Source organism: Gymnogyps californianus, unplaced genomic scaffold, assembly GCF_018139145.2.
Source record: "Gymnogyps californianus isolate 813 unplaced genomic scaffold, ASM1813914v2 HiC_scaffold_32, whole genome shotgun sequence".
Taxonomy (NCBI): Eukaryota; Metazoa; Chordata; class Aves; order Accipitriformes; family Cathartidae; genus Gymnogyps; species Gymnogyps californianus.
In genome coordinates, this window is record NW_026114202.1 from 304,464 (window position 1) to 330,850 (window position 26,387).

At 61.6% G+C, this 26,387-nt stretch overlaps 3 protein-coding genes and 2 non-coding genes across 5 annotated transcripts; all 5 read left to right on the top strand.

Moving 5' to 3' along the window:
• The first annotated feature begins 99 nt into the window (after window positions 1-99).
• On the top strand, window positions 100-11,572 carry NACA (nascent polypeptide associated complex subunit alpha). Its single transcript, XM_050914209.1, has 8 exons — window positions 100-130; window positions 683-754; window positions 9,291-9,376; window positions 9,502-9,579; window positions 10,107-10,253; window positions 10,585-10,713; window positions 11,063-11,185; window positions 11,444-11,572. The coding sequence occupies exons 2-8, from the start codon at window positions 685-687 to the stop codon at window positions 11,456-11,458; spliced, it is 648 nt and encodes a 215-aa protein (XP_050770166.1). The 5' UTR covers window positions 100-130; window positions 683-684; the 3' UTR covers window positions 11,459-11,572.
• Window positions 11,573-13,561: 1,989 nt separating this feature from the next.
• Window positions 13,562-22,574, top strand: PTGES3 (prostaglandin E synthase 3). Its single transcript, XM_050914149.1, has 8 exons — window positions 13,562-13,739; window positions 19,099-19,212; window positions 19,382-19,451; window positions 19,725-19,823; window positions 20,042-20,131; window positions 20,635-20,697; window positions 21,156-21,180; window positions 21,718-22,574. Coding segments are annotated over exons 1-8 (483 nt in total). The 5' UTR covers window positions 13,562-13,737; the 3' UTR covers window positions 21,738-22,574.
• Window positions 22,575-23,099: 525 nt separating this feature from the next.
• ATP5F1B (ATP synthase F1 subunit beta) lies at window positions 23,100-26,384 on the top strand (the record flags this gene model as incomplete). Its single annotated transcript, XM_050914057.1, has 9 exons — window positions 23,100-23,238; window positions 23,955-24,137; window positions 24,475-24,649; window positions 24,834-24,955; window positions 25,194-25,378; window positions 25,479-25,637; window positions 25,771-25,893; window positions 25,974-26,186; window positions 26,283-26,384. Coding segments are annotated over exons 1-9 (1,401 nt in total), but the record flags the coding sequence as incomplete, so codon positions are not given.
• Window positions 24,180-24,254, top strand: LOC127028473 (small nucleolar RNA SNORD59). The gene has a single exon (XR_007768005.1). It is a non-coding gene; the product is annotated as a small nucleolar RNA SNORD59 (small nucleolar RNA).
• LOC127028472 (small nucleolar RNA SNORD59) lies at window positions 25,048-25,121 on the top strand. The gene has a single exon (XR_007768004.1). It is a non-coding gene; the product is annotated as a small nucleolar RNA SNORD59 (small nucleolar RNA).
• Window positions 26,385-26,387: the final 3 nt, after the last annotated feature.

Here is a 26,387-nt window from a genome sequence, read left to right on the forward strand (position 1 = left end):
GCGCGGCCGCTGGGGCGGGGCGGGCCGCGGGGCGCTGCCCCCTGCCCCGGAAGTTCTCGTTCTCCCGGAAGTCGCGCCTCCAGCCGCTCGGTCTCTTTCCGCCGCCATCTTGGGCCCTGCTCCCCGCACAGTGAGTCCCGCCGCCGCTATCCGCCGCCATCCGCCGCCGCGCGGGCCCGGGGCCGCTGCGGGGGCTGCCTGCCGCTCGCGGGCCGCGGCCGGGCCGGGAGGGAGGGCGGGAGGGAGGGCGGCGGCGGCCCGGCCGAGGCCGCCGCTGGGGCCGTGGTCGCGCCGGGCAGGGCCGGGAAGGCCGGCGGGGACGGCCCCCGCGCACCGGGAGGGGGCCGCCCGCTCCGAGGACGGGGGGAGAGGCGGCCGAGGCCCCGGTCCGGGCCGCCGGGGGAGGCCAGCTCCGCAGCGCGGCGGGGGGAGTCCCGTTGGCAGCCCCGGGATCGGCCCGTGCCGTGCGGCGCTTGGGGCCCGCTGCGCCCGGGGTGTCCGGTACCGACCGGGCGGCTGAGCCGTCTTCGCACACCTGTCGGTACCGGGAGGCGTTCGGTGTCTCTGGGCAGCGGACTCGCGGGTGGCTTTGGGAAGGGCGAGTTACCGGCGCCCGGTGGCCGCCCTCGGGCCGTCCGGAGCCCCGGCGAGCCCGGGCCTGTTGGGTTCTCCCTTTCCCCAGAAATGCCCGGTGAAGCTACAGAAACCGTCCCGGCCACGGAGCAGGAGCTGCCGCAGCCGCAGGCTGAGACAGGTGAGGCCGGGGCGGGGAGGGGGGGACACCGGGCTGGCGCGGGGGAACGGCCCCGTCCCCGCGGCCTCTGGGCGCTCGGTCGCTCTTAAGGGGGAAAGAGAGGAGCGCCGCCGCCCTGCGGGGCTCCGGGGCGAGGGCCTGCTGGGGGTCGCTCGGTGGGCGAGGACCCGGTGGCGGCGGGTGCTGGGTGCTGCGTGACGCCGGCTTGAGTCTCGTCCGCTTTACCCCGGGGGCGAGCGCCCTTCTGCTCAGCCCCCACATCGGCACGCTGCTTGCTGCGGCGAAAAGAAATCTGTATTTGTTCTGTAGTTTCCCACGCAGAAACGTATCGGTTATCTCTACAGGAAACGTGACTAAAGTCACGGCATTTGTGGCCCCTTGTGTCGCAAAATATTGGGGAGAGCGTTATGTCAGGCACGCTCTGTACCCTGTTTGTATGTACCCGTTATGGATTTGAGTGTTGGAGCAGTGGGAGTGGGAGGAAAACGGCCGTAGCCAGGTTGGGGTACAGCCGTGCGGTGACTGGGACAGCTGGGGACGCGTACAAACGTTAATAATCCCTTTGTGCTCTGGAACCGGTTGGGTTTGGGAGGACAACGCGTGGCTCCGTGTCAGAAAGTTGCAGAGGGGCCAGGGAGTGTTGCTGCACCGGCTTCACACCCTCCAGGGGGGCCAGCACTGGGACTCGGGGCAGCTCAAAAACACCCAGGCAGGCGAGTGCGGGCTCCCGTGCCCACCGTGGGTCCCTGCACTGGGACCTGCTGCCTGTTGCGCTGCCTGTTGCGCTGCCTGACTCCCTCGAAGGTGTCTCGGGTGCTGCGGTGCAGTTGGCAAACGCTCTGCCCGGGTTTGCTGCGTCCCTGCCCCAGGCACAGGGACGCGCTGCTGGAATACGTGACCGGGTGTTGTCACCTGGCCTGGAGGAGCCACGCAGTGCATGACGGTGAATGGGGGTCTGTCTAAAGGGCGCATTGGAATTGGGGGCCACGAGGGAAGTCGGGGCTTCCCGACGGTCGGAAGGTGCTGGGAGAAAGCTTCCCTGGGGAGGAAGCGGCCCCCCACGCCTGGTGGGGCTGAGTGACGGCTGTCGGTGTGACAGCTGTGATGTCGGGTCCTGGGGAGCTGCTGCGCTTTTGGTCTGTCTCCAGGCGTAGCTGGGATTCCTGCGGTGGGGCCACTTCCCAGCATCCCCCCGCTCTTCCCGGGATGGCTTTTCTCTCGGGCGACAACTCGTGCCTTTTCTCCTCCCAAAGCTCCGCTGCTCTTGAGTCTCTAACGACTTCACAGAGCACACGTAGGTCGGTAGAAGCTGACCGTGGGCAGCGTGTGCTGAGCAGCAAATGCTGTTACAGTACCTGCTGCCCCGGCCCTGGGGGAGCACGGGGGGCTCCCGGGGGAGCGATGCGGGCAGCTGCAGGGGCCGGAGCAGCTGTGGGGGCTCGCGGGAGCCGCCAGGTAGGTCGGAGGGTGGAGGCGAAGGGTGTGCGAGAGCTGTCGTGTTTATCCCGTCTCTGCTGAGCCGGCTGTTCTGAGATCCGGCAGCAGAAGAGGAGCTGGAGCTGGGGGTGCTGGCGCAGGGTTAGCCATCGCCCCGTGGGTGGGAGTTGTCAGGCAGTCTCCTTTGACGTTTTTCTTATTCTTCCGAGGTTGGCTGGTCCGTGGAAAGCTTGTGAGATTGGGCACAGCGGTCTCTGATCTGGCAGTACAGGGCTTCAGCTTTCATGTGTGGGCAGCCGGGCCACAGGAGGCTCTGCGGCCCTGTTGGTTTAAGCATCACTTAAAAATTATATATGCTTTTCGGGAATCCTGTATCTCGCTGTTGTTTGCGGAAGGGGCCACTGGAGAGGTGGGGCTGTCAGTGGAGAAGTGGCGAATTGGAAATATCATGCTTATCGCAGGAACGTCCTCAAACGGCACTGGTGAGGTGTCGGTGGAGATGGAGAAGAAACAGGGGAGCTGGCAGGGATAAACGAGCTTTCCAGAGAAGGCTGTTGTCTGTGCAGCCTGTTCTGTGAAGGGCTTGGGACCAGCTCAGCTCTTGGCAGGGGTTGTTTCTCCCTTTTGAGGCGCCAGTAGGTTCCCCAGAGCAGGAAGCGTCCTGGCGCCCGCTGGCCCATTGGCACGAGGCACCGATGTCCGGCGCTCGTTGAGCGGCTGCCCAGCTCCGGGCAGGTTCCCGTCTCCTCCCACCGCCCCGCGCTTCGGGGTAGGTTGGGGAAATGGGGCGTTAGAAGCGTCTTCTGGGCCGCTGTTCTTGGGGCAGAGAAAGGGATGTCACCCACAGAGGAGGCTGCTGTGAGTTCCACGCACGTGTTACTGCTCCGGATGGTAGCGAGGCGAGGACTTGAGTCTGTGACCAGCCCTAATCGCAGTGTGGGAGAGGTTGGGCAGGGGCAGCGGACGCGCAGGCAGGGCCGGCCCTGTTGTGGGTCAGTGGGTGACCTGTGCAGAGCTGGACGTGGCTGAAGCGGTGAGAGCCAGTGCCCCGTGCAGAAGCAGGAGGAGATCTGTTGCTCCCTTGACGTGGTCTCCGCGAAGCAGACTGTGATTTGGGCTCCGCAGCTGTTGGTGGCTTCTCTTCAGCAACTGGCCTGGCTGTGTTTCCCTCGCCGTCCCTCCTGGCAGACGTGCTGGGACGCGCTGCCTCTGGGTTCAGGGTTGACGCAGTGCGTGGGGCTGGAGCCGCCGAAGGGCGGGTGTGTGGCTGGGCCGGTTCTGCTCTCCCGACCGGCAGTGGTGCCGGTTACACTGGTCAGACCAGCGCTGCCCTCCCTGGCTCTCACGGCCTCTTCCCTGAGTGGTTCCATTTGATTGCCAGTTGACATTCGGAATGGCGTTTGGAATGGCTGGGCTCTCTCGGCGCTGGCTGGAGGGGGGTGTGTGCTGGGGGAGCTGGATGGTGAGTGCTCTCGGTTGTCAGGACTTGTCTTAATAAACTGTTGTTCTCACCCGTTCAGCTCCAGCTGCCCTTCCTCCCGCAGCCCCTGTTACTGCTCCTGTCACAGCGCCAGGTACTCCGGACCCTCCTCGTTAACACCTCGTGTGCCACATTAACCAGAGTTTGCTGTTCGGGGTGGTTGCAGTTACATTAACCCTAACAGCTTGCACAGGGGAGCGCAGGTCACTGCACGGGAGCCAGGACTCGGGGTCCCGTCCCCTCGGTATGGGTGAGCCACGCCACCCCCCGTGCCTCAGTGTCCTCGTCCCCGAAGGGAGAGTCTGCCTGTGTCACGCCGGGGCTGGAGGGAGGGGGCTGCCCTCTGCCAGAGCACGACTGCCAGAGCGCTCCTGGAACAGTTACGCATGCCAGTGTGTTACATTTGACTTTTCCTTCCTATCCTCGGGTGGGTCCTCGTCACCCCCCTGCTCACGCCAGCCTGGGATGCGATTTCCCAGGCTCGGGAGCAGCGCTGGGGGTCTGGCCGTGCCTCCAGGGCTCCACAAAGGTTGTGGCAACCCCTTTGGTAGGGAAGAGCCAAGGGCAGAGCTGGCAGCAAAGCCTGGCCCCTGCGCTGGCCCCGTCTGGGTTCCTGCTGTGCCTGGCCCCCTGGGGCTTCCTGGTGATTTAGGTGCCACCTCCTGCCATGCCAGGGTTTCGGCTACTCTAAACAGGGAAGCCTGGGGTGGCAGTACTGGTCCTGGCATCGGGTTTTTTCTTCTGTTGCCTGCGCCCATCAGCTAGCTCACAGGCTGGCACAGCGCACTTTGTAAAATCGGTGCTGGTTTCTAGAAGCGGGTGAATGTCCTGGTCTGCACCGGACCTGGCAGGTCAGGCAGACGTTTGTCTGCTGCTCTAGAAGCCGGGCACAAAGGCTGGGGGAAGGCCAGGGCCAGGATGGGGCCGGCTGTGCTGGGCAGGCTGCCTTCTCCTGGCCTCCTCTCCCTTCTCTCATGGGTTCACTCTGTTTCTCTCCTTTAGCTGTTCTTCATGCTGCTCATTCCCCACCTCTGACTCCATCTCCGGGCCTGGCTGGCCCGGCTCTCCCAGCAGAGCCACCCAGCCCTGCCGTGGCTCTGCCTGCCCCTGCCGGCCCCCCGGCCCCCATTTCCCCCCCTGTGGTCCCAGCTGCAGCGATCCCCGTGTTTTCTGTTCCCCCCCAGCTCCCTGCCCCGGCTCTGCAGGTCCCAGTTACCACTTCCCCTCCTCCAGCTCCACAGTCCCCGATGGGTTTTGCAGCCCCAGGATCTCCAGGGCCTGCCCCAGTTAGCCCAGTGTCTCCAGGAGTCCCAGTCCCAGTGTCTCCTGCTCTGGCTGCTGCTTCCGCCGCAGTGACAGTGGCCGCCCTCGCCCCCGCGGTGAGCCCTGGTTCTCCCCCCACAGCTCTCGCCTCTCCTGTGAAAGCTGCCCCCTCTGCCGCCCCTCTGAGCCCCACGGGAGCTGCAGCCCAGGCCCCTCTCCCTGCCCCTGTGGCAGCCTCGGCAGCCCCTGCTCCTTCCCAGGTCCCTGGGGCAGCGCCAGCTGCTCTCCTGCTGCCCGCTTCCCTGCCCCTTGCGGCATCTCCCCCGGCGGCAGCCTCTGCTCTCCTGCCTGCTCCCGCCGCGCCTCCCGAGGCTGCAGCTTGTCCCCAGAGCCCGGGCTCTCCCCCTCTTGCCGCAGCCCCTCTCTGTCCTGCCATGGCACCGGCAGCGGCCACCTCGGCAGTACCAGTGTCTCCTGGCAGCCCTGCCTCTGCCCCACTGGCTTCTGCTTTGGCCTCTCCTCGAGCCCCAGCCCCTGACTCTCCCCTGCCCCCCCTCGCTCCTCCCCAGTGCCCGGCCCTGGCTGGTGCCATCTCTCCGCCTGTCTTCCTGGCTGCCCCCATGGCCCTGGCCCCATTGTCACCCCCTGGCCCTCTGGTGCCAGCTGGGATGTCTCCTGGGAGTCCTGTTTCTGCCCCACAAGGCCTAGCCCCTGGTGCTCCAGTCTCTCCGCTGGTTCCAGTTGCTCCTTCTGTTGTCAAGACCTGTCCCATGGGCCCTGCCCCGGTGGCCCCGGCAGCGCCAGCTGCTGCCCCTGTTGCCGCTGCGGCTCCAGCGGCGGGGGACCCAGTCCCTCCCTCCATGGCCGGGACACCTGGGAGCCCAGACCCCTGGGCAGCGCCTGCCGCTGCGGCAGCTCCCGTTGCCGCTGCAGCAGCTCCCATCGCCCCTGCCCTGTCCAAACCCTCTCTGGGAGCTGCCACGTCGCCCCCAGGGCCACCAACAGCAGCAGCTCCCAGTGCTGCACCAGCAGTGGCCACGGCTGCTTTGGCCAAAGCAGCTCCAGCAAGCCCCATCTCCCCTCCGGCAGCTCCTGTGCCTGCTGCCCCCTTGGCCCCTGCCAGCTCCCCGCCTGTCACACCGGTGGTGGCAGCTCCAGCTGCCCCTCCTGCGGCCAAATCACCTCCCGTGAGCCCAGTCACTGCCCCATCTGCTCCCTCTGCCGCTGCCACACCAGCTCCGGCTGCCCCTCCTGCAGCCAAATCACCTCCTGTGAGCCCAGTCACTGCCCCATCTGCTCCCTCTGCCCCTGCCACACCAGCTCCTGCAGCTCCACCAGCTCCGTCTGCCCTTCCCGCGGCCAAATCACCTCCCGTGAGCCCAGTCACTGCCCCATCTGCTCCCTCTGCCCCTGCTGCAGCAGCACCTGCAGCTCCACCAGCTCTGGCTGCCCCTCCTGCAGCCAAATCACCTCCTGTGAGTCCAGTCACTGCTCCCTCTGCCCCTGCTGCACCAGCTCCAGCTGCCCCTTCTGCAACCAAATCACCTCCCGTGAGCCCAGTCACTGCCCCATCTGCTCCCTCTGCCCCTGCTGCAGCAGCTCCTGCAGCTCCACCAGCTCCGGCTGCCCTTCCTGTGGCCAAATCACCTCCCGTGAGCCCAGTCACTGCTCCCTCTGCCCCTGCCACACCAGCTCCTGCAGCTCCACCAGCTCCGGCTGCCCCTCCTGCAGCCAAATCACCTCCCGTGAGCCCAGTCACTGCCCCGTCTGCTCCCTCTGCCGCTGCCACACCAGCCCCTGCAGCTCCACCACCTCCAGCTGCCCCTCCTGCAGCCAAATCACCTCCCGTGAGCCCAGTCACTGCCCCGTCTGCTCCCTCTGCCCCTGCCACACCAGCCCCTGCAGCTCCACCACCTCCAGCTGCCCCTTCTGCGGCCGTAACGGCACCTGTGAGCCCAGTGACTGCTGCATCTGCCCCCTCGGCCCCTGCCAGCTCCCCGCCTGTCACACCGGCGATGGCAGCTCCAGCCACCACTACTGCAGCCAAAGCAGCTCCCTTGAGCCCGGTCGCTGCCTCCCCTGCCCCTGCCACACCGGCTCCTGCAGCTCCACCAGCTCCAGCTGCCCCTCCCGCAGCCAAAGCGGCTCCCAAGAGCCCGGTTGCTGCTCCCTCTGCTCCAGCCTCACCAGCTCCTGCAGCTCCGCCAGCTCCAGCCGCCCCCCCTGTGGCCAAAAAGCCTCCGAAGAGCAGCCCTGTTGCAGCCCCGTCTGCCCCTGCTGCTCCAGTGCCGGCGGCTCCGCCAGCTCCAGCCGCCCCCCCTGCAGCTAAAGCACCTCCCAAGAGCCCTGTTGCAGCCACACCAGCTCCTGCAGCTCCGCCAGCTGCCCCCCCGGCAGCCCCTGCCCCCCCGGCAGCCCCTGCCGCCCCGGCACCTGGTGCCCCGGCTCCCACTCCAGGCACGGCTGCCCCAGCCCCAGGGGTTCCTGGTGCCCCCCCGAAGCCATCGGCCGATCGTGCCGCCCCTGCTCCCCAGAAACCAGAAGCCAGCCTTCCTGGCTCTGCCCCGGCGGGTAACGTCCCGCCGCCTGCCTCTTCTGCGCCGAGCGCTCCCCCCGCGAAGAAGCAGACCCCTCCCAGTAAGGTCACCAAGCTGGCCCCCCGTCCGCCCCCATCCAAACCCCCCTCGAAGGCCCCGGCCCCCGTCAGCGCTGCCGTCGACGACGACGACCTGCCGCCTCTGATCCCCCCAGAGCTGCCCGCTGCCGAGCCGCCGGTGCAGCCCATCCTGGTGGACCTCTCTCCCCGAGCGGCCGTGGCCCCCGCTGAGGCCCCTGCTCCTCCGGCTAAGCAGCCTGTCCTGAAGAATGACAAGGGTATTTGCCGCCTCGGTTTGCCGTGTGCATGGAGTGTCACTGGCTGCCCACTGGATACTAACCCGTAGACGGGGCCCGGGCGCCCCTACGTCGCTTGGTGTGTCGGTCTAGACACGTAGTCTGTGGAAGTGCTGCAGCGGAGGCAGGCCTGAACCATGCCAGACCGAGCTGAACCTGCCCGAGCAGCCGGTGAGCCGGGGAACGGGGAGGGGAGACGCCCCACGGCCACGGGATCGGGCAGGTCAGGGCTCGGCATGGTCCAGTGCCAGCGGGTCGGTGTCACTAATGCGTGTTCTCGGGCACGGAGCACAGTGTGGCTTGTGGCGTGCGCGCTGCGACTGTTGCCTGAGCTGGCTTCACACTGAGGCTCTGGGAAGAGCTGCCGCGTGCCTGTACCCCGTTGTGTGTGTCTGGCGTTCACTGTGGTTTTCCCCGTGTCCGTCCGCCAGCGAAGGGGAGCTGCGGGCAGCGCTGGTGCCAAAATAGGCCTGTCCCCGCGCTCTGGGGAAAGTCCTTTGCCTGCCTGAACTGTTGGGATCCCCCGGGCACGCACCGACAGCCTGCAGAGAGCTTTGCCGAGGGCTCCTGCGTGCTCGGCGTGGCCGTGGGCAAGAGGCCCTTTCCAGAGAAGGAAACGGGACTGAACTCAGGTAATGGCTGCATGAGAGGGCGTCGTGGTCACCCTCCGGCCTCCTCCGAGGCTGGAGACGCCTGGCTCTGCTTCGTTTGCTCCCGCTGGTCAGACACGGCTGTGCCGTGGTTCGCAAGCTAATGGCGGCATTGCAGCAGTGGCGCAGGAGCTGGCAGCCCTGTGAGCCTCCCGGGCTCCGGCAGCTTTCAGGACCTGGCACAGAGGCCAACCTGAGCATCCAAAGATGCCGTTCCCTGATGGGGGTTTTCAAGGAAATCGCAAATCGTCCCCTGTAGTAGAGTCACGGAAAAGTGCAGCAGCCCCGAGGACTCGGTGAATTGGGTCTCGTTTCCGTGCTGTGTGTCTGAGCTCCTGCAACCCCAGCTTCACTGCTGCCTGAACAGGTTCGAGGGGAAGCGAGGGAGTCCCTGTCAGCACGGGCTGCTGACTCACGGCCCAGGGCGTGCCGCCCTGCGCTCCTCCTCGCACCAGGCTGCTGCACCGGCCAGCGCGGTGCCTCAGACTGGGGGAGCGGCTCAGGCTGGGGCTGCCTCCTGGGGACTCGGCGTTCCGGAGCCAGCCTCCCGGCACCTGTGGTGCTCTGGCACCCGGCTTCTACCATGGTGAGAGTGCTCAGAACAGGCTCTCGTGCCACCCGCTGCTGATGGCATTTGGGGTTGCAGAGAGAGCTCCTTCCAGCAGATACTGCTTAACCATGCTGACTGGAAACTGCGTCAGCACCCAGAGCCCCCAGCAACAAAGGCTATACCGAGGCAGCGTGGTTCTTTGATCTTGCCGTGTCCCCTGGACCTGCCTGAGCTGGAAAGGGTGACGTGTGTTTGTTTCTGTAGGGTCCGGAACAGAGTCTGACAGTGATGAATCCGTACCAGAGCTCGAAGAGCAAGACTCCACACAGGCCACAACGCAGCAGGCACAGGTAGGACAGGCGGCACGTGCCAGCCACCTCCCTGCGCCCAGCGGCAGCAGAGCAGGATCCCTGCTGGTGCTGCCCACCGCCGCCTCGGGATTCTCATGGGTCCCCCTTGTTTCCTCTCCTTGCAGCTTGCAGCAGCAGCTGAAATAGATGAAGAACCCGTTAGCAAAGCAAAACAGAGCCGGAGCGAAAAGAAAGCACGGAAGGTGAGGTGGGGTGGTGGATGGACCAAAGCTGCGTGCAGCGAACAGCCTGCCCGTGGACAGCTGAGCTTTGCCTCAGGGTCTGGCACAGTATCCCCAAGTGCTGGGGTCCTCGCCCCATGAACCCTGTTCAGGGCTGCAGGTCCTCACCTCGCACGCCTGCACGGTAGCAGCCGGGCATTCGGGAGCCGAGGGAGGTTTGCGTGACTTTCTGCCCTTGTCAGGCCCCCAGGCAGGGGGATGCCCCGTTCACGGGCAAAATCCTTGTGTCTGGAGGGGCTCGGGGTCGTGCTATGGATCTCGCCAGTCCTGGCACTAGAGAGTTCCCTGCCAGGCTCCTAGCGCACTGTCAGGCTGAAAGCCCGGGAATGCTGCTCTGCAGCAGTAAAATGCACATTTTGATTTACATGAGCGCACCAATTGTTGGACCCGGGTCTCTGGAGAGCAGATGAGTGGACGCATCTTTTCACAGGCTGGGCTGTCGCAGTAACTCCTCTTTCCCTCACTTACCTTTCTCTCGTGTTTTTCAGGCAATGTCTAAACTGGGCCTTCGCCAGGTGACAGGAGTAACCAGAGTCACCATCCGGAAATCTAAGAACATCCTCTTCGTCATCACAAAGCCAGACGTGTACAAGAGCCCAGCGTCAGACACCTACATAGTCTTTGGCGAAGCGAAGGTGAGCCGACTCTGCGTAGTGTCTGGCAGCCGCATTAATCCACGCTCGCGGCAGCGGGGCGGCAGGCCACTTACCTGGGGTTCCTCCTTGCCACCTGTGTGCGGTGGCTGCCGCCGGCGGGTCCCAGCTGCTGTGTGCCCCCCTCCGAGGGATGCAGGCAGGCCCGGGGTCTGTGCCGAGGGCCGGCTTCCCGGCTGGGTTGTGCGGCAGAGCCCGTCGATGCGCTGGCACTGCTGCAGCGCGGGGAGCACAGCTGCGGCTCTCTGAGCCTGTGCGCTGACATCCCGCTCTGCGCAGGGCTGGCCTCACTTACGCTTCTTCCCTCCTCCAGATCGAAGACCTGTCCCAGCAAGCCCAGCTGGCAGCTGCCGAAAAGTTCAAAGTGCAAGGAGAAGCTGTTTCAAACATCCAAGAAAACACACAGACCCCCACCGTGCAGGAGGAGAGCGAGGAAGAAGAGGTACGCCTTCCCCAGCCTGTCTCTGCAGGGCTGGGCGCTTCACTGGGGACCTGAGCCGGCCGTGAAGCGTCCAGAGTTTGTGTTAAGACCCGTGGTTTTCTTTCCTTCATCCGCGTCTTCGCCGTGATGGCAAAGGGAGAGCGCAGGGTCCTTGCCCTGGAGGATCTAGCCCCGGGCACTGCCGGGGGACCATCCCCAGGGCTGGGCAGTGCCCAGTTTTGCCTCCCAGCTTCCGTCTGTGTGGCCTGAGTGCGAGCTGCCCCAATCCAGACAATCCCATTTTCCTCTGCCAGGCGCAGAGCAAACCGTGCGTCGGGCTGGCGCGAATCCCGGGCTCTGTCTCCTTTAGGTTGACGAAACCGGCGTCGAGGTGAAAGACATTGAGCTGGTGATGTCCCAGGCCAACGTGTCCCGAGCAAAGGCAGTCCGTGCCCTGAAGAACAACAGTAACGATATTGTAAATGCTATAATGGTGAGTGCCTGCCTGGCCGGGCGGGCCTGGCGCCCGGGGAGGAGGGAGAACGGTCTGGGGGGGGACGTCCCTGAGGGGGGAGACGTGCAGCGCGTATTTCTCCAGTGCCGCAAGGAGGGCGTGAGCTCGGGCCGTGAGCGGAGGGACGTGCCTCCCGCCTGTAGCCGTGGTACCGGATCCCTCTGCGTGTCGGAGGCCGGGCTGTGGGGCTCCGTGCCGCCGGCAAGGCTGGCTCCTAACGCGCCTTTCTCTCTGCAGGAGTTGACGATGTAGCCGCCAGAGGGAGGAGCCTTTTTTGGTGTTTCAGAGAAGAGTAAAATGCAACTAAATTTAAAATTTGTACTATTTCTATCAATTAATAAAAGTTGTGGCTTATTGTTGGTGAAACACTTTCTGCTCTGTGTTGGCTTTGCCGCCCTCCCCTGCCTGGTAGCTGAGGCCCCAGGGTGGAGCCTTCCTCCCGGGAAGATCTCAGCCCCGATACCCTGTCCCCTCCCGGCGCAGCGGAAGAACACCTGCCCGTTCCCTCATTTCCTTCCTGTCCCGAAGGTCGGCTGGCCGCGAGCCCCCAAGTCGGCACCGTGCCTGGGACGCTGGGCTCAGCCCAGGCCGTCTCCCTCCGTGAGAGTGAGGCGAGGAGTCCGCTGCAGGGTGTTGCCTCCTTCACCCCCCCCGGGGGTTCCCTTCAGTGACCGTGGGCTTCTCCTCGCTTCCCTGCAGCTGTGGGACAGGGACGGACCGGGGCGTCGCGCACCTCCCAGCCTGATCCGAAGGGAGGCTGAGGCTCATTCGGCTTCGGTCCCGCCGTTTCAGCCTGCTGCTTTGCTGGATTGGGGCGGCGCGGCAGGGCCGAGCGGTAGAAGGGGCTGCGCTCGGTCGGGCCCACGGGAAGGCTGTGCCTACCCGGAATGCGGCTGTTGGCAGGCGGAGGGAGTCTTCCCCCCCACTCGCAGGGGAGCGAGCTGACATCTACCCACCCACGGCCCCGAGTCTCACAAAACGCAGAGGCTGGAGCTGTGAAAATGGGCACCTTGCTGCCGTTCAGCAGCATTTTTTCTCCCCTGTGCCATAAAAGCTGGGTTTTGGAACAGCTCATTAAAGCTGATGAGCAGCACGGCAGCGCGGGCAGCCAGCGAGAAGCCCGAGAGGAAATAGCAGGCGATGCCGGCTGGGAGCCCTTCGTTACCCGGCAGCCTGGCAGTGCCAGCGCCGGCGGGCACAGCTCCCGCCTGCCGGGAGGCGGCAGCGCGAGGGGCGGCGAGGGAGGGTGGCCGTGGCCAAGCCTGCGTCGGGGGGATTGAGCAGGAGGCTTGTGCAGCGGCGTTTGACAGTTTTAATTAAGAAACTGGAGAGCTGCTGTCCCAGGGAGCAGCGATGGGATTTCAGAGCAGCTTCCAGCTCCGAAAGGTCGAATTCAGAGGCCGCAGGCGGGAGCGAGGCCGGGAGCAGCCCCGTCTGCTCGGTGCAGAGTTGAGTTTTCATCGGTACGGTGCTCAGTTCCCCCGTGCCGGTTCCTGACGGCCAGCACAAGCAGGACTTAACTTGTGATTTGGCCTGGGGTTTTACGACCCAGCTGCTCAGCTGGCGGGCAGGCACTTCGCGTTCCCAAATGCTGCTCGCTCGGAGCAGCGTCCGTGCCCCTCGCGATGAGCCGAGATGCCTTTGGCGTGAATCACTGCGTCTCCCGGGCGAAGCCGCCTCGGTTTTTGGTGAGACGCCGGCTCCGGGGAAGGCCCAAGCACCAGCGTCCCTCTCTGCGGCGGCGCCGGGGGCTCGGGGCCGGTGTGGCGGCACAGCGCGGGCTCTGCAGCAGGCGCGGGCGCTGGACGAAGGCCGCGGGCCTGGGCTCGGCCCTGGCAGGCAGCGCCTGCTCCCGCACGCTGGGGCGTGGGCCCGAGACCCGCCGGTGCGGGCAGCTCTGGGCGGGCCCGAGAGGACGAAGACGATCGCGGGGCGGGCCCGGCTCTGCCGGGCACGGGCTCGGGGGTGCAGCCAGGGCCCTGCGGGCGAGGGGCGGCCGGTGCCCGTCCCGCGGCGGGGGGGGCCCTGCCCGGCCGAGCCCCGGGCCCGCCCCGCCGGCGGCGGGCTGTCCCGTCGCCACGGCAACCGCCGGCTCCGCCCCGGGGCGGGGCGGTCGCAACGCGCCTGCGCGGCGAGAAGCTGCTAGAAGGGAGGAGGGAGCGGGGCGCGCGCGCGGGGGGGCGGGGCGCGGGCGGCGCCTGCGCGGGCGGGGCGGGCGGCTCCGCGCGCCGGAGGCCGCACGCGGAAGGCGCGCATGCGCAGCGGCGGCGGCGGGAGGCGGCGCGGCGGGTATTTTGCTGCGTCACCAGCGCTGGGCGCCGCCGCTGCCGGAGCGCGCGGGGTATTGTGGGAGCGAGGCCGCCCGGAGCCCCGAGCCCGCCGCTGCCGCCGCCGGAGCCACGGCCCTGCCCGCCCGCGCCTGCGCCGCCGCCGCCCGCCCGCTCGCTCGCCCGCCCGCGCCGCCGCCCAGAGCCGGACCCGGAGCCGGGCCCCCCCCCTAGGAGCGCCAGCCGGAGCCGCCGCCATTCGCCATGTGAGGCCCGGGGGTGGGGAGCGGCGGGGGCGCGCGCGGCGCGGCCCAGCCCCGCCGGGCCCTGGCCGCCGGAGGACGCTGTCCCGCGGCCCCGCCGGGAGCCCGCGCTCGGCGGCGGGGGGCGGGCCGAGGGAACGCGAAGCGGGGTGCGGGCTCCCGGCGGTGCCGGCCCGCGTGGTGACCTTGGCCGGCCCCGCCGCCGCGGCCCGGCGTAACTTCGCGCGTTCGGGCGTTCTCCCCCGGCGGGGCCTGCCCCGGTTGCCGCCTGCCCCGGTGGCTCGGGCGGGGGCAGTGCTCGTGGCGGGCCGGGCGGCCGCGGAGCGGTCCCGGATCGGCGGCTGAAGTCGCGCCGGCTTCGCCCGTTTCTGCCCCGGTCCGAAGCGAACGGGGCGTGGATCTCCCGCCCCGGGGCCGTGGGTCCCGGCTGTGCGAAATGGACGGGGCTGAGGCGGAGCGGCCCTGCCGGGGCCCTTCCCTCGGCGGGTAGGGCCGAGCTTGCGGCCGGTGCAGGGGACGCCCGAAGCGGGGGTGTTGCGGTTGCTCGGTGGTTTGATCGGCACTGGCGTCCGCCGAACGGTAGTGGCTAAAACTGCGCAAAATGCCCGGTAAGTAACACCTCGTACCGCCCGCAGCGTGCAGACGTGCAGATCTGTTTATAAGCTTTCACCTCTCCACGTAAAAAACGAGCAGCAGTGAAAAGGCGTCTCTCCGAAGCATGTGCAAGCGCAGGAGCCCCCTTCGGAAAACCTCCCGGCTGCCGCCGTGCTCGGGGCGCCGTGGGGGGAGCAGGCAGAGCCGGGTGCTAACCCTGCCCTCGCCCCCGCTGCCCCGTACGAGGTGAGCTGCTGTTGGAAGGGGAGAGGAGCCGAGCAGCTGGATTGCTTCTCCGAGTGTGGCTCGCGTGGCCTCCTGCGTATCCTGAGCGGAAACCTGCGCCCCGAAGTGCCTTGACACTGCCGGAGTGGTCGTGCCATGCTGGGGAGTCCTAATTAGCTGGCTTCATTGTAATTCTATTGAGGCTGCCTCAGTGACCCAAAACCGACGTGTGCTGCTCGTAACAGAGCTCCGGTCGACATGAACGTTCCGTAGCGATGCAAATGAAAGAGGAGCCGAACGTTGCGATGTGTGCAGTGTGACGCTTTTAAGAGCGAGCTCTGGCTGTTAAGGAAGAGGTGCGCTGCCCCTGAAGCTGATGGCAGCGTTACCCACTTCTAGTCTGGATTTCCATGTGTTGGCCTTAAATGACTGAAGGTGGTAGCGCTTTTCTGAGGTTTTTGTTTGTCAGGTTGGTCTGCCACAGGTACTGAGGAAAGCGTTACCACTCGGTGAAACAGCCAGTGTGAGCGGTTGCTTTTTGCCCCCTTGTCTCCAGTGAGGCATTTACTTCAGCGCAGCTGCTCTGAAACTCTGAATTGTGGGGCTGCTTCATCTTAATGTGACTGAAAGCGAGAAGGACGTAATAAAGTTGGAGTTTTTCATTTAACGTCTGTAGATTACATCATCTTGAAACTACAGTGCTACTACATCCCACTTAGAATTGTCTGTCTTTATAGTCTGAAACTAGGCTTTTTAATTTAAAAAAAAAAAAAGTCCAGGGTACATAAATGAAAGCAAAACGAGTTATGTAAAACAGATTTCTTACTGCTGTCTGGGGGTGAAAATCTTGTTCAGCAGACGACTTTTGCAGTGTCCTCAAACGGCAGGAATTGTCAGGATGCCTTCCAGGAAACAAAGACGAGCTTCCGATAGGCGCAGTCTGTGGAGTGGACAAGGAAGCACGAGGACAGGTTTGGAAACTTCCTTGAATTGCACTGAGCCACAAACAGCAAGACTTGAGGTTCAGCTCGTTGAGTACAGCGTGTGAGAAGCCGCTTCTGTGCCTGCGGTTAAGCTGGAGACCGGGGCGTCTGCACCAGAACTGCGGCTCCTGGCGTCGTGGGCAGCCCACCGCGAAGCCCCCGTGGATTAGACAGCAGTGAGGTCCCTTGGGTGAAGCAGAGCCTGCACGTCGCCCGTCAGTGGGAAGCTGCTGCTGTGAAGCTTCTAGAACCTGTTCTGCAATACCGTTGTCATGACTGTCTTCTGAATGTGGTGACTAGAAGAGACGGTCAGATGCAGATGCGTGGTGGCCGTGTCCGTTTAGGAAGTCGCCTAAACGCGCAGGTGGCGGCAAGCGTAGATTTGACAGAAGAAATCCTTGCCGAATGTGGAACACGGCCGACTTGTTCACTGGGCTGTGTGCTGCTCTAAGTCTGCTCTGGTTTATTGCTACACGGGATATAGCATGTTTAAATTAACTTCTCTGTTTCAAAGAAATCTAAATCCCATTAGGACGTGGGGATGATACATAACCAAAGCGCATACTCAGATCAACACTGTTGGCATAAGGCTGACGTCTCCTGGGATTAGCTTGGTTGAGCAAGAAGGAGGAAACGTTAGGCTCTCTGTGTAACAAGTGACCACGCTTAGAAGTCCTGGCAGTGTTTCTCAGTGCCTGGAAGAAAATAGAACATTTTCTCTGGGTGTGGGGGAACCATCTCTCTGAAGCGCTCGGAGCACCATCGGCTTCCGTGTGTGCAGTTGTCTCCTAGGAATCTCCGTGTAGGCATGCAATGCAAATTAGCTGCAACTTCCGTCTCCTCCGTAACTCTGGTTAGCCGTTCCAACGTATCCTGTGTTACTGGTTTGAATGGTAAGTCCTGACTAAAGCACTTCACAGATGGCCAAAGGAAGGTTTCCATCCTCCCTTTGGGAGGAGAGATTTGAGAAACAGATAAAAAGAATGAGAGGCAACTCCGGCATAGATGTAATTACAGTAGGCATGTTCAGGGTGGTAAGTACTAAATATCTGGGGAGGCAGCATATGTTTAGTGTCAGAAACATGAACTACGTTCTAGTAAATTTTCTTTGGTCTCTTTCGTTCCTCTCTGTACCTCGGATGCATGCGAGTTTCCTTCAGCTCTAGGACGGTTCAGTAAGATTTTTGGAAGTGCTGTGAACAGGCTGTTGGTGCCTCAAAACCCCTGATCTTGGCAAAGATACTGAGGTCATGGCTCAAACCAAAGCTATAAGACTGAGGAATGCATGCAGCTCCCTGGGAAGGCTGGAGATATCTCCATTGACATTGAAAATGTTTGCGAAGTGTTAATGCCATTCAGCAGGAGCCCCTGCATCATCGTGGGCAGGGACACTGAGATTTCTGTTCTGATAACAGTGCGTTTGAGTGATGTACCAAGTTCCACGCAGTGGGATTTTGTCTTCCAGCAGCGTGAGAAATGGCTGCTGCGCAGTTCCCAAACGCTGGAGGGGGGGCAGAGCAGGTCGTTTCTCATCCTCTTTTTTTTTTTTCTGAGAGGCTTTCATTCCATATTAGAAGAGAAAACTTGCGTCCAATAAGGAATTAAAAATACCGTAGTAAGAAAATTGCTACTCTGCTATTGTTGCACTTTACCTGAATAAGTAGATGCCTTAGCATTTCCTGAAAATGCTGCTAAGAGGGAAGGCGTTAGGTTTTCACCCAGTGGGACAGTCTCTTGCTTGAAACCAAAGGTTGCATTCAGAAGCCACTTGGTTTTTATGCTCTCAGAAGTTAAATGCTCTGTTACTGGCCTCTGATCAGATGTTTTCTGCACTTGTAAGGGGTGCTAATGCTGGAAGAGGCAGTCGTGGCTGCTTCTGCCGCTGTACCGGCCTTTTCTTGAGCTGGCATCAGTGTTTGTACAGCTGAATTGCAAAGTACTTGTAGCAGTGATGGAGCTCAAAGCTGGCTGGTCTGGGTTTCAGCCAGGTCTGGGCTGGGTCCTGATTCAGTTCATCCTGCAGAGACGTGGACGGGGGAGCAGGATAGGAACGAGCCGTGGGGCGAGGGAGCGGGGTTTCTTTGGGGAGGGGTGCAGCGCTCAATAAGTAACTTTACTAAATGTGTCGCAGTTCAATACCAAGAATTGACTCGTTTGATGATCAGGTGAGTCAAAATCTGTTCTGAAAGTTTAGTGATGGTCACCTTAATAAATGTTCTGAAAAGTTAATTACTCTTTCGTCAGGTTATTGTGCTGTAATGCTTATAGTGTAATACTGAGACCAAACGCCCACTCCTCGGTGTGTGAAGTGGAAGCCACTCTGTCACATCCAGATAGGAACATTAGCTTTCTTTGTGTCCTCGTGTGCTTCAGCTTCCTGAAGTCAGTGTAGTTGCAATAAATATCACGGTAAGTGACCATTCAGCTCGGAGCATGTAACTTCAGTCCGACTCGCAGGTAGGTCTTTGCGGCCTTCTCTGCAGGGGCATTAGCTATGAAATCTCAGCTTTGATCTTGCACCTCCGGAAGACAGCCGAAGTGTGAGAAGCACCCATGGTCTTCTGTGCCTTAGCAACCGCAGCCTGCGCCGGGTGGCTGTTTGCTTTCCGCTGGAATGCAGACGTTCGGTTGTGGGCTTGGCCCCAGTTGCCAGGAGAATAACTGAAAACGGGGGAGTCTGCGGCCGAGGCGTGCCAAGCTGGCATCGCTTTCGCCAGCCGATCGAGTATGGCCGCGCTTGAGCGTTGCAGGTGAGTTCTCACTGCAGAGCTGCAAACGCACAAGAGTTGGTCAAGAGCCCTGCAGCGTTTTCTGGTGCCCCGGACAGGCTGTCGCTTGTTGTGGTGGTTGTGGAAAGCCAGAAGGATACCAAAGAGCGTGGGAGTTAAAGTCCGTGTGCGTAGAAGGTTGTAGCAAGAAGTCAGAACAGTGACTCTTCAGCTCTCGTACCTGTACTGACTTCAACTGGGTCTTACTCATAGCAAATTTGTTGAGCGGTCCATTTTTTTAATAGTATCATTGTCCAAAAAAGTGGGCTTTTCAGTGGTTGTGCTTTGGGGTTTTAACTCTTTGGGTGACAAAAAGCATAATGAAGTCTGCCTCCGTAGCTGTTAGAGGTGACTGAAACTTTGCCGTCATCTCTAGTAGCTCATCTTGAAAAGTTCGTCATAATTTTGATTTGTCGTAACATTTATTTCAGTCTCATAGGTTTTGATAGCTTCTTCAAGGAACATCAGCATGAGCTTTTTGGGGGTGTTATGCACTGAATGTGTTGTAGCTCTTTTTATTCTTCACATCTTTTTTCAGCCTTAAGCACCTTTTAAAGATTTTTAATAATAAGCTAGTAATGCAGCTTTTAAGAACAGGAAGAAGTCTCTTAGTTGAACTTCTCTAAATGCAATTAAAAAAAATCAAACTGCTCAAGTTGTGTATCAGGAGAAACGTAAGGAAAGCCAATGTTAAGTTACTGGCAGGATGGAAGGGTGAGTTTTAAAATTTTTTCAATATTGATGAAAGATAGGAAACTTGATTTGAACTTCTCTTAAATGGTCTGTTCACAGGCAGCCTGCTTCTGCGAAGTGGTACGACCGAAGGGACTATGTCTTTATTGAATTTTGCGTTGAAGACAGTAAAGATGTTAATGTAAATTTTGAAAAATCCAAACTTACATTCAGGTAAGTACCTTGGGCCTTCACAAAGCTGAAAGGCACGGGGGGATACCTAAAGGCTACGCTGATACTGATTAGGTGACCCTTTTCTTAAAGTAGCAAGTTCTGTTAATGAAGCGTATTTGTTCTAGAAGATGTTTTGTGCTAAACACAAACATTTTTTTTCTCTTAACAGTTGTCTTGGAGGAAGTGATAACTTTAAACATTTAAATGAAATTGACCTTTTTAATAATATTGATCCAAATGTAAGTATCCTCTTGACTCTCCTCTTACTGTGTTCTTAGTGCTGTATCCTGAAGAATACTGTCCATTTTTTAGGCTGCTTCCAGTATTGTGGGCAAATTGTTCCTTAGACCCTAACAGCGTGCTTAAACTCAGGTCCATGAAAGCATCTCTGGACGGTATTTTTCAGGACAAAGAATAAGTTGATAGCTTCAGACAAATGAGTTTAATATAAGCAGTTCCTGATGAAGTTTGTGATGATTATACTAACAGATATTTGCTCTTCTCTTTTTCAGGAATCAAAGCATAAAAGAACAGACAGATCTATCTTGTGTTGTTTACGAAAAGGAGAATCTGGTCAGGCATGGCCAAGGTTAACAAAAGAGAGGGCGAAGGTGGGTTTGGGCTCCGTGGTGGCCAGGGTAGCAGTGCCTGTTGCCTCCCCTGGTGTTTAATTTTGTTTAATATTTGGGTCATGTTTAAATTACGTAGCAGTTAATGGGTCACTTACCGTGCTTCTGATCAGAACGGCAGTTCTTATTAACCTTCCTTTTCTAACAGTAACAGCTTGTTACTCGCTTGTCCTTAAATAACTTCTTGTGTTGATGTGCAGCTCAACTGGCTCAGTGTGGACTTCAACAACTGGAAAGACTGGGAAGATGATTCAGATGAAGACATGTCCAATTTTGATCGCTTTTCTGAGGTATGGGAAGATGAGTACCCGGAGGTTTGGCTTTTTCCTTCTGGGCCGTGTGTAGGCAAGCAGGGACTGACAGCTGTAGGAAGACTTGTCTTCCTCGGCGTTCCTCCTCCGGGTGCTTTCCCGGCCGCTGGTCTCGGCGCAGGCTCTGCTGCTTTGCTGAGGCGCAGCCGTTGCCAGCTTTAACCCGTGCCGCGGGCTGCCGGCACGGCAGCGAGATGACCAGTTTGTGTTTGCGATCGGATACGAAAGGAATGTATGTCCCATTGTAGATGCCGGCACTAACTCAGTGCACTGGTTGGTTTGCAAGGCGATTTAATTTAAATTTTTTTTGCATGCTCGCCTTGTAATTTCTGCATAGGTGCAGCTGATTTGTCAAAACAGCTGGCGGCTGTTGGTTATAACAATTTTAGGCTATTTTTAGATTTTTTACCGTGCTGCTGTAGTTCATGTAGAGAGTGCGGTTGGCTTCACCCTGTAACATGGCTATTATCTCTCTGGAACAGATGATGAACAACATGGGCGGAGATGACGACGTAGACTTGCCAGAAGTAGATGGGGCAGATGATGTAAGTACTTTGTTTGCAGTAAATACGTGCAGGGCTGGCTCGGCGCCCTGCACATGCGTTGCTGTTTGCTGAAGTCAAACTTGCGCTCCCTCTCCAGCACTGTTAAAAGCTTAAATAGCACCAAACCTTGTCTGGGCAAATGATGTCACCTGGCAAAGTCACCTTCCTCCCCTCCAGCAGCGGTGCTGAGGGCGGTGGTGTCAATGCTTGCAGTGCCCAGACAGCTTGGTCTGCCTCTGCAGTGACCGCTGGTTATTGCGGGTCTGTAGGCTCTGGCCGGCGAGGCCAAACTAAGCACGTCTGCGGAACCTGGAGTTCTTCGAAATACGTGCTCTGACAGAGAGCACGCTTGCCACTAGACTTCAGAAATGGCAGCTCGTTTGTTGGGTTGGTGGTGGTAGAGGGAGAAGTGCCTTCAAGCGCAGTCTGCTCCAGTTAATGTTTCTTCTTCTTTCCAGGACTCACCAGACAGCGATGACGAAAGTAAGTTGGCGTTCTCGTTTGTTTCTGCGCACCGTGCAGCAGTGTGAGCGCTTGCCGAACGCTCCTAGCTGAGCGAGAGCCTTGGGCAGAGCCAGCAGATGTTCCGTTCTGCCAGTCTCGCTGAATCCTGGCTGCGAGCTAATGCCAGTGCCTTCCCCGAGCGGTGTGAGACAATATAATCCAGTGAAAGCCTTCCCACACAAGCGTGAAATACCAGTTTGACCTTCCCAGCCAGCTGCAGTCCTGGGGCGGCTTTGGCTTTTAAGAGCAGCAGGCATGTGCACGGGGCATCAGTGTCGGTGGTGCGGGCTCTGCTCGGGTAACTTCTGCGCTTGCAGCAGTGGCTGCGCAGAGATCTGCCTTGTGAAGGACACAGGGCTGAGGTCAGAGGCCTTAAACTGCCCCGTGCCCTTCTGGGTTGAGGGCTGGATCTTCTTGCTTCTGTCCCTTCTCTGTACGATGGGGGTCCTGGTGGCTTTTAAAAAAAAAAAAAACAAACAAACCCCCTGCCACTAACGCTCTTCTCTTTCTCTCTAGAAATGCCGGATCTGGAGTAAGGAAAACTGTCGTCTTCAGGGTTTGGGGAAAGAACTTCATCACAACATTTCATAATTGAGATAAGAATTCCTGAGTTGATAGCCCTAAAGGGAGATCCTGCATCCTTTAACCCATTTTCAGTCCATTTTAAATGGCTTCACTGATGGTAGGTGTGTACCATTGCACGGGGCGGTCTTAAGCCACGAGAGGCAATAACGTTATGCATGAACCGTTTTCCAGACTTCCAAAAAAACCCAATTGAGGTGTAGGCAATCGATACAGAACAGTCGCAATAAAGTTCACGGAGCCTCCTTGCCTCGTAGCAGATGTAATTACAATGGGAGAATCCTGAATTTACACCACGTGGTAAATGAGCATTTTTCCCCTCCGCGGCCTGAAATTGTACGTTTGTACCGGGAACAAAACTGGCTGAAACAAGGATGTTGTGATTGGCTCACCAAATTTGGCAGGAGATGCGCAGTACCTCTGTGGTGTCTTCAGGTCTGTTCCACTAAAGTTTGTATTGAAAAGGAAACAAAATTCTCCTCATTTGGTGTTTAATCCCGAGTCACGTGCCCCTGGCCCGGCGCAGGTGGCTGGAGCCCGTCCCCCGGTACCGTTTGACCCTAAAGCTTTACATCTCCTCGTCCGGGGTGCCAGTGGCTGTACGTTGTTGCTTGTCAATCTGTACGTTTAGACCAAATCGTATTTGCACTGTGGGTGTGGGAGCGAGTGACAGACCGTTGGGCGTACGCACGCGGGCGGCTTCTAACCGGGCTGAAAAACCTCAATTTATGTTCAGAGCAGCGGGGATTTTTTTAATGTCTACATTCTTTCTAATAAACTGTTGAAGACTCCCTGGCTCTCCTTCTGCCTGGGCCCTGTGCGTTCATCTGCCCGCGGCGGGGGTGGGCTCCTCTCCCGTGGGGGCAGATGCGGGGCGGGGGGGGGAACCGGACCGGTGCTGCGCAGCAGCGGGCGCCTGGCGGCCGCCCGGAGCGGTGCCGTGACCCCGGCAGGCGGCCGCGCTGGCCGCACCGAGGGCGGCGGAGCCTGGGCCCGCGGTCACGGCGCCCGCCCCAAGGACAAGGGCGGGACACGTGCGCCGCTGCTTCCGGCGCCCGTCGGCCGGGGCCCGCCCCTTCCTGCCAATCCCGCCCTATCAATTCGTGGCGCTCCTTGACGGATACAGCTGCGGCCCAATCGCGAGGAAGCGGAAAGCGAGCGCCGAGGCAAGTCCGGCCAATGGGAGAGCGAATGCGGACGGTGCGGCTCAGCGCGGCGCCCAATGGGCGTGCGCGGCGGCGGGTGACGTGCGCTGCGGGTCCGCCCCGCGGGGGCCGTGTGGGGCGGGCGGGGCGCGGGGCTCAGTCGGCGCCGCCATGTTGGGGCTCGCGGGTCGCTGTTCGGCCGCCGCCGCCGCCGCCCGGCCGCTGCTGCACCGCGGGGCCGGGCCGGGCCGCGACCTCCTGCCGCTGCTCCTCAGCCGCGGGGCCGGCCCGGCCGCCGCCGCCGGGGCGCGTGAGTGCAGGACGGCCGCGGGGTCACCTTGGGGCCTGGGCGGGCGGGGGCGCGGGGGCCGTTATCGGGGCCCCGTTATCGGGATGGGTCGGGACGGGATGGGCTGTGCCATGCGGTCAGGGATGGGCCGCGCCACCGGGGCGTGGGGGGAGCAGCAGTCCTTGGGTGCATCACGGGGGCGCCGGGGGCCCAGCGTGCACCGGGGAGGGGCTGCAGGGGGTCGTGGGTGCACCGGGGAGGGGGTGCAGGGGGTTCTGGATGCACCGGGGAGGGGGTGCATGGGTCGTGGGCCGATCGAGGGGGGTGCAGTGGGTCCTGGGCGCACCGGGGAGGGGCTGCAGGGGGTCCTGGGCGCACCGGGGAGGGTGCAGGCGGTCGTGGGTGCACCGGGGAGGGGGTGCAGGGAGTTCTGGATGCACCGGGGAGGGGGTGCATGGGTCGTGGGCCGATCGAGGGGGGTGCAGCGGGTCGTGGGTGCACCGGGGAGGGGGTGCAGGGAGCCCTGGGTGCACCAAGGGGCGTTCGGGAAGTCCTGGGCGGATGGAGGGCTGCAGGGGGTCGTGGGTGCACCCAGGGGGGTGCCGGGGTCTTGCGCACATCCCAGGGGAGCCCGGGCGTGCAGGGGAGCCCCAGCTCCGCACCCCTGAGGCCTGCGTGAGCCTGGAGCTGCCCTTTCCCCGGCCGACCTTGATTCGCCCCTCTCTTCCCCGCCGCAGGACGGGACTATGCAGCCCAGCCGGCCCCTGCCGCCAAGGCCGGCTCGACCACCGGCCGCATCGTGGCCGTCATCGGTGCGGTGGTGGACGTGCAGTTCGACGAGGGGCTGCCCCCCATCCTCAACGCCCTTGAGGTGCAGGGCAGGGAGACCCGGCTGGTGCTGGAGGTGGCTCAGCACCTGGGTGAGCATCAGCCGCAGAGGGGCTGCAGAGGGGGGGAGGGCTCCTCCCGTGATGATGTGTCTTGGTGACTTTCGTTCTCCTGAGCTTGCTGAAGCCATGGATTTCAATCTGAGGAGGAGGAAAATGGCTGCCGGAGGGCTCTGGCCTGCAGGGCCGCAGTTTGAGTGTGGCCTGGGCTCGGTTTTTCTCTGTCGTATTTTGTCCCTGGGTCCTGCTGCTCCTCTTGGTCCTCCTCCCAGCAGACTGTTCCCTTGGCAGGGCCTGGGGAAGCCACCAGCAGCTGTCCCCAGGGTCAGCTCGAGGGCGCTGCTGTGACGCTGTCCTTGGGCTTTGGCAGGGGAGAACACCGTGCGCACGATCGCCATGGACGGGACAGAAGGCCTGGTGAGAGGACAGAAGGTGCTGGACTCCGGCGCGCCCATCCGCATCCCCGTCGGCCCCGAGACCCTGGGCAGGATCATGAACGTCATCGGGGAGCCCATCGATGAGAGGGGCCCCATCACGACGAAACAGTGAGTGCTGCCGTGGGCAGGAGTAGCAGACACATGTGTGAACAGGGATGCGGCACGTCCCTGCCGTCCTCCTGTTCTCCTGGGTCATGGGCAGGGACTGCACTTGCGCGGTCTCCTGCCAGCCCCCTGACCGAGGGTCTTGGTTCGGCTGCTCAGCTCTGTTTCTCTCCGCCTCCTGCTGCAGGTTTGCTGCTATCCACGCCGAAGCCCCCGAGTTTGTGGAGATGAGCGTTGAACAGGAGATCCTGGTGACAGGGATCAAGGTGGTGGACCTGCTGGCTCCCTACGCCAAAGGCGGCAAGATCGGTACGTTGCTCCCGGAGGAAGGGGGGTGTCTGGGGAGGGGGGCACCCTGCCAGCCACGCTGAGGCTCAGGACCGGTCCCTCTGCAGCAGTTTCCTTCGCTGATGAGTAACTACTTGACTTTCGTTCTTCTGAGCTTGCTGAAGCAACGTTTATTGATCTGAGGAGGAAAGGGGTGAAGGGAGACACCGGGGGCAGCCGGATCGACGTGGGGTTGAGCAGGACTCCTCTTCCTCCCCAGGTTTGTTTGGAGGTGCTGGCGTCGGCAAGACGGTGCTGATCATGGAGCTGATCAACAACGTGGCGAAAGCCCATGGTGGTTACTCGGTGTTTGCCGGCGTGGGGGAGCGAACCCGCGAGGGCAACGACTTGTACCACGAGATGATCGAGTCTGGGGTCATCAACCTGAAAGACACCACTTCCAAGGTGTGCTGGGTCTCCTGAGGGGGCCGGCTGGGGTCCCGGCAGCGCCGGGGGTGCGGGTGGCAGAGCGGCGCCGTGCCAACGCCTGGGTCCTTGCCCGCAGGTCGCCCTGGTCTACGGGCAGATGAACGAGCCCCCGGGCGCCCGCGCCAGAGTGGCCCTGACGGGGTTGACAGTGGCCGAATACTTCAGGGACCAGGAGGGTCAGGACGTGCTGCTCTTCATTGACAACATCTTCCGCTTCACCCAGGCTGGCTCAGAGGTCTGTGCTCAGCGCAGGGCCGCCGGCACGCCGGCTCCTGGGGCCGAGCGCGGTGGTGGCCGGGCCGTGCTCTGCGGGGGACGCCTGGCCCCCCCGCCTTGCGCAGCCTCTCACGGGCTCTGTTCCCTCCCAGGTGTCGGCCCTGCTGGGGAGAATCCCCTCCGCTGTGGGCTACCAGCCCACGCTGGCCACCGACATGGGCACCATGCAGGAGAGGATCACCACCACGCGCAAGGGCTCCATCACTTCGGTGCAGGTGAGGGCAGGGCCGGCCCCGCCGCGCCGGGGAAGCCGCGGCGCCCGCCTGGGGCCCACCGTCCCCTCCCGCCTCCCCAGGCCATCTACGTGCCGGCCGATGACTTGACCGACCCTGCCCCCGCCACCACCTTCGCCCACTTGGACGCCACCACGGTGCTGTCCCGCGCCATCGCCGAGCTGGGCATCTACCCGGCCGTGGACCCGCTGGACTCCACCTCCCGCATCATGGACCCCAACATCGTGGGCCCCGAGCACTACGACGTGGCCCGGGGGGTGCAGAAGATCCTGCAGGTGAGGGGGCCGGGGCAGCCCCCCACGGGGATGCTGGGGCAGGGGGGGCACGAAGCCCAGCGCTGGCCGCTCACCCCCCCCCGTTTCTCCCCGCAGGACTACAAGTCTCTGCAGGACATCATCGCCATCCTGGGCATGGACGAGCTCTCTGAGGAGGACAAGCTGACGGTGGCCCGGGCGCGCAAGATCCAGCGCTTCTTG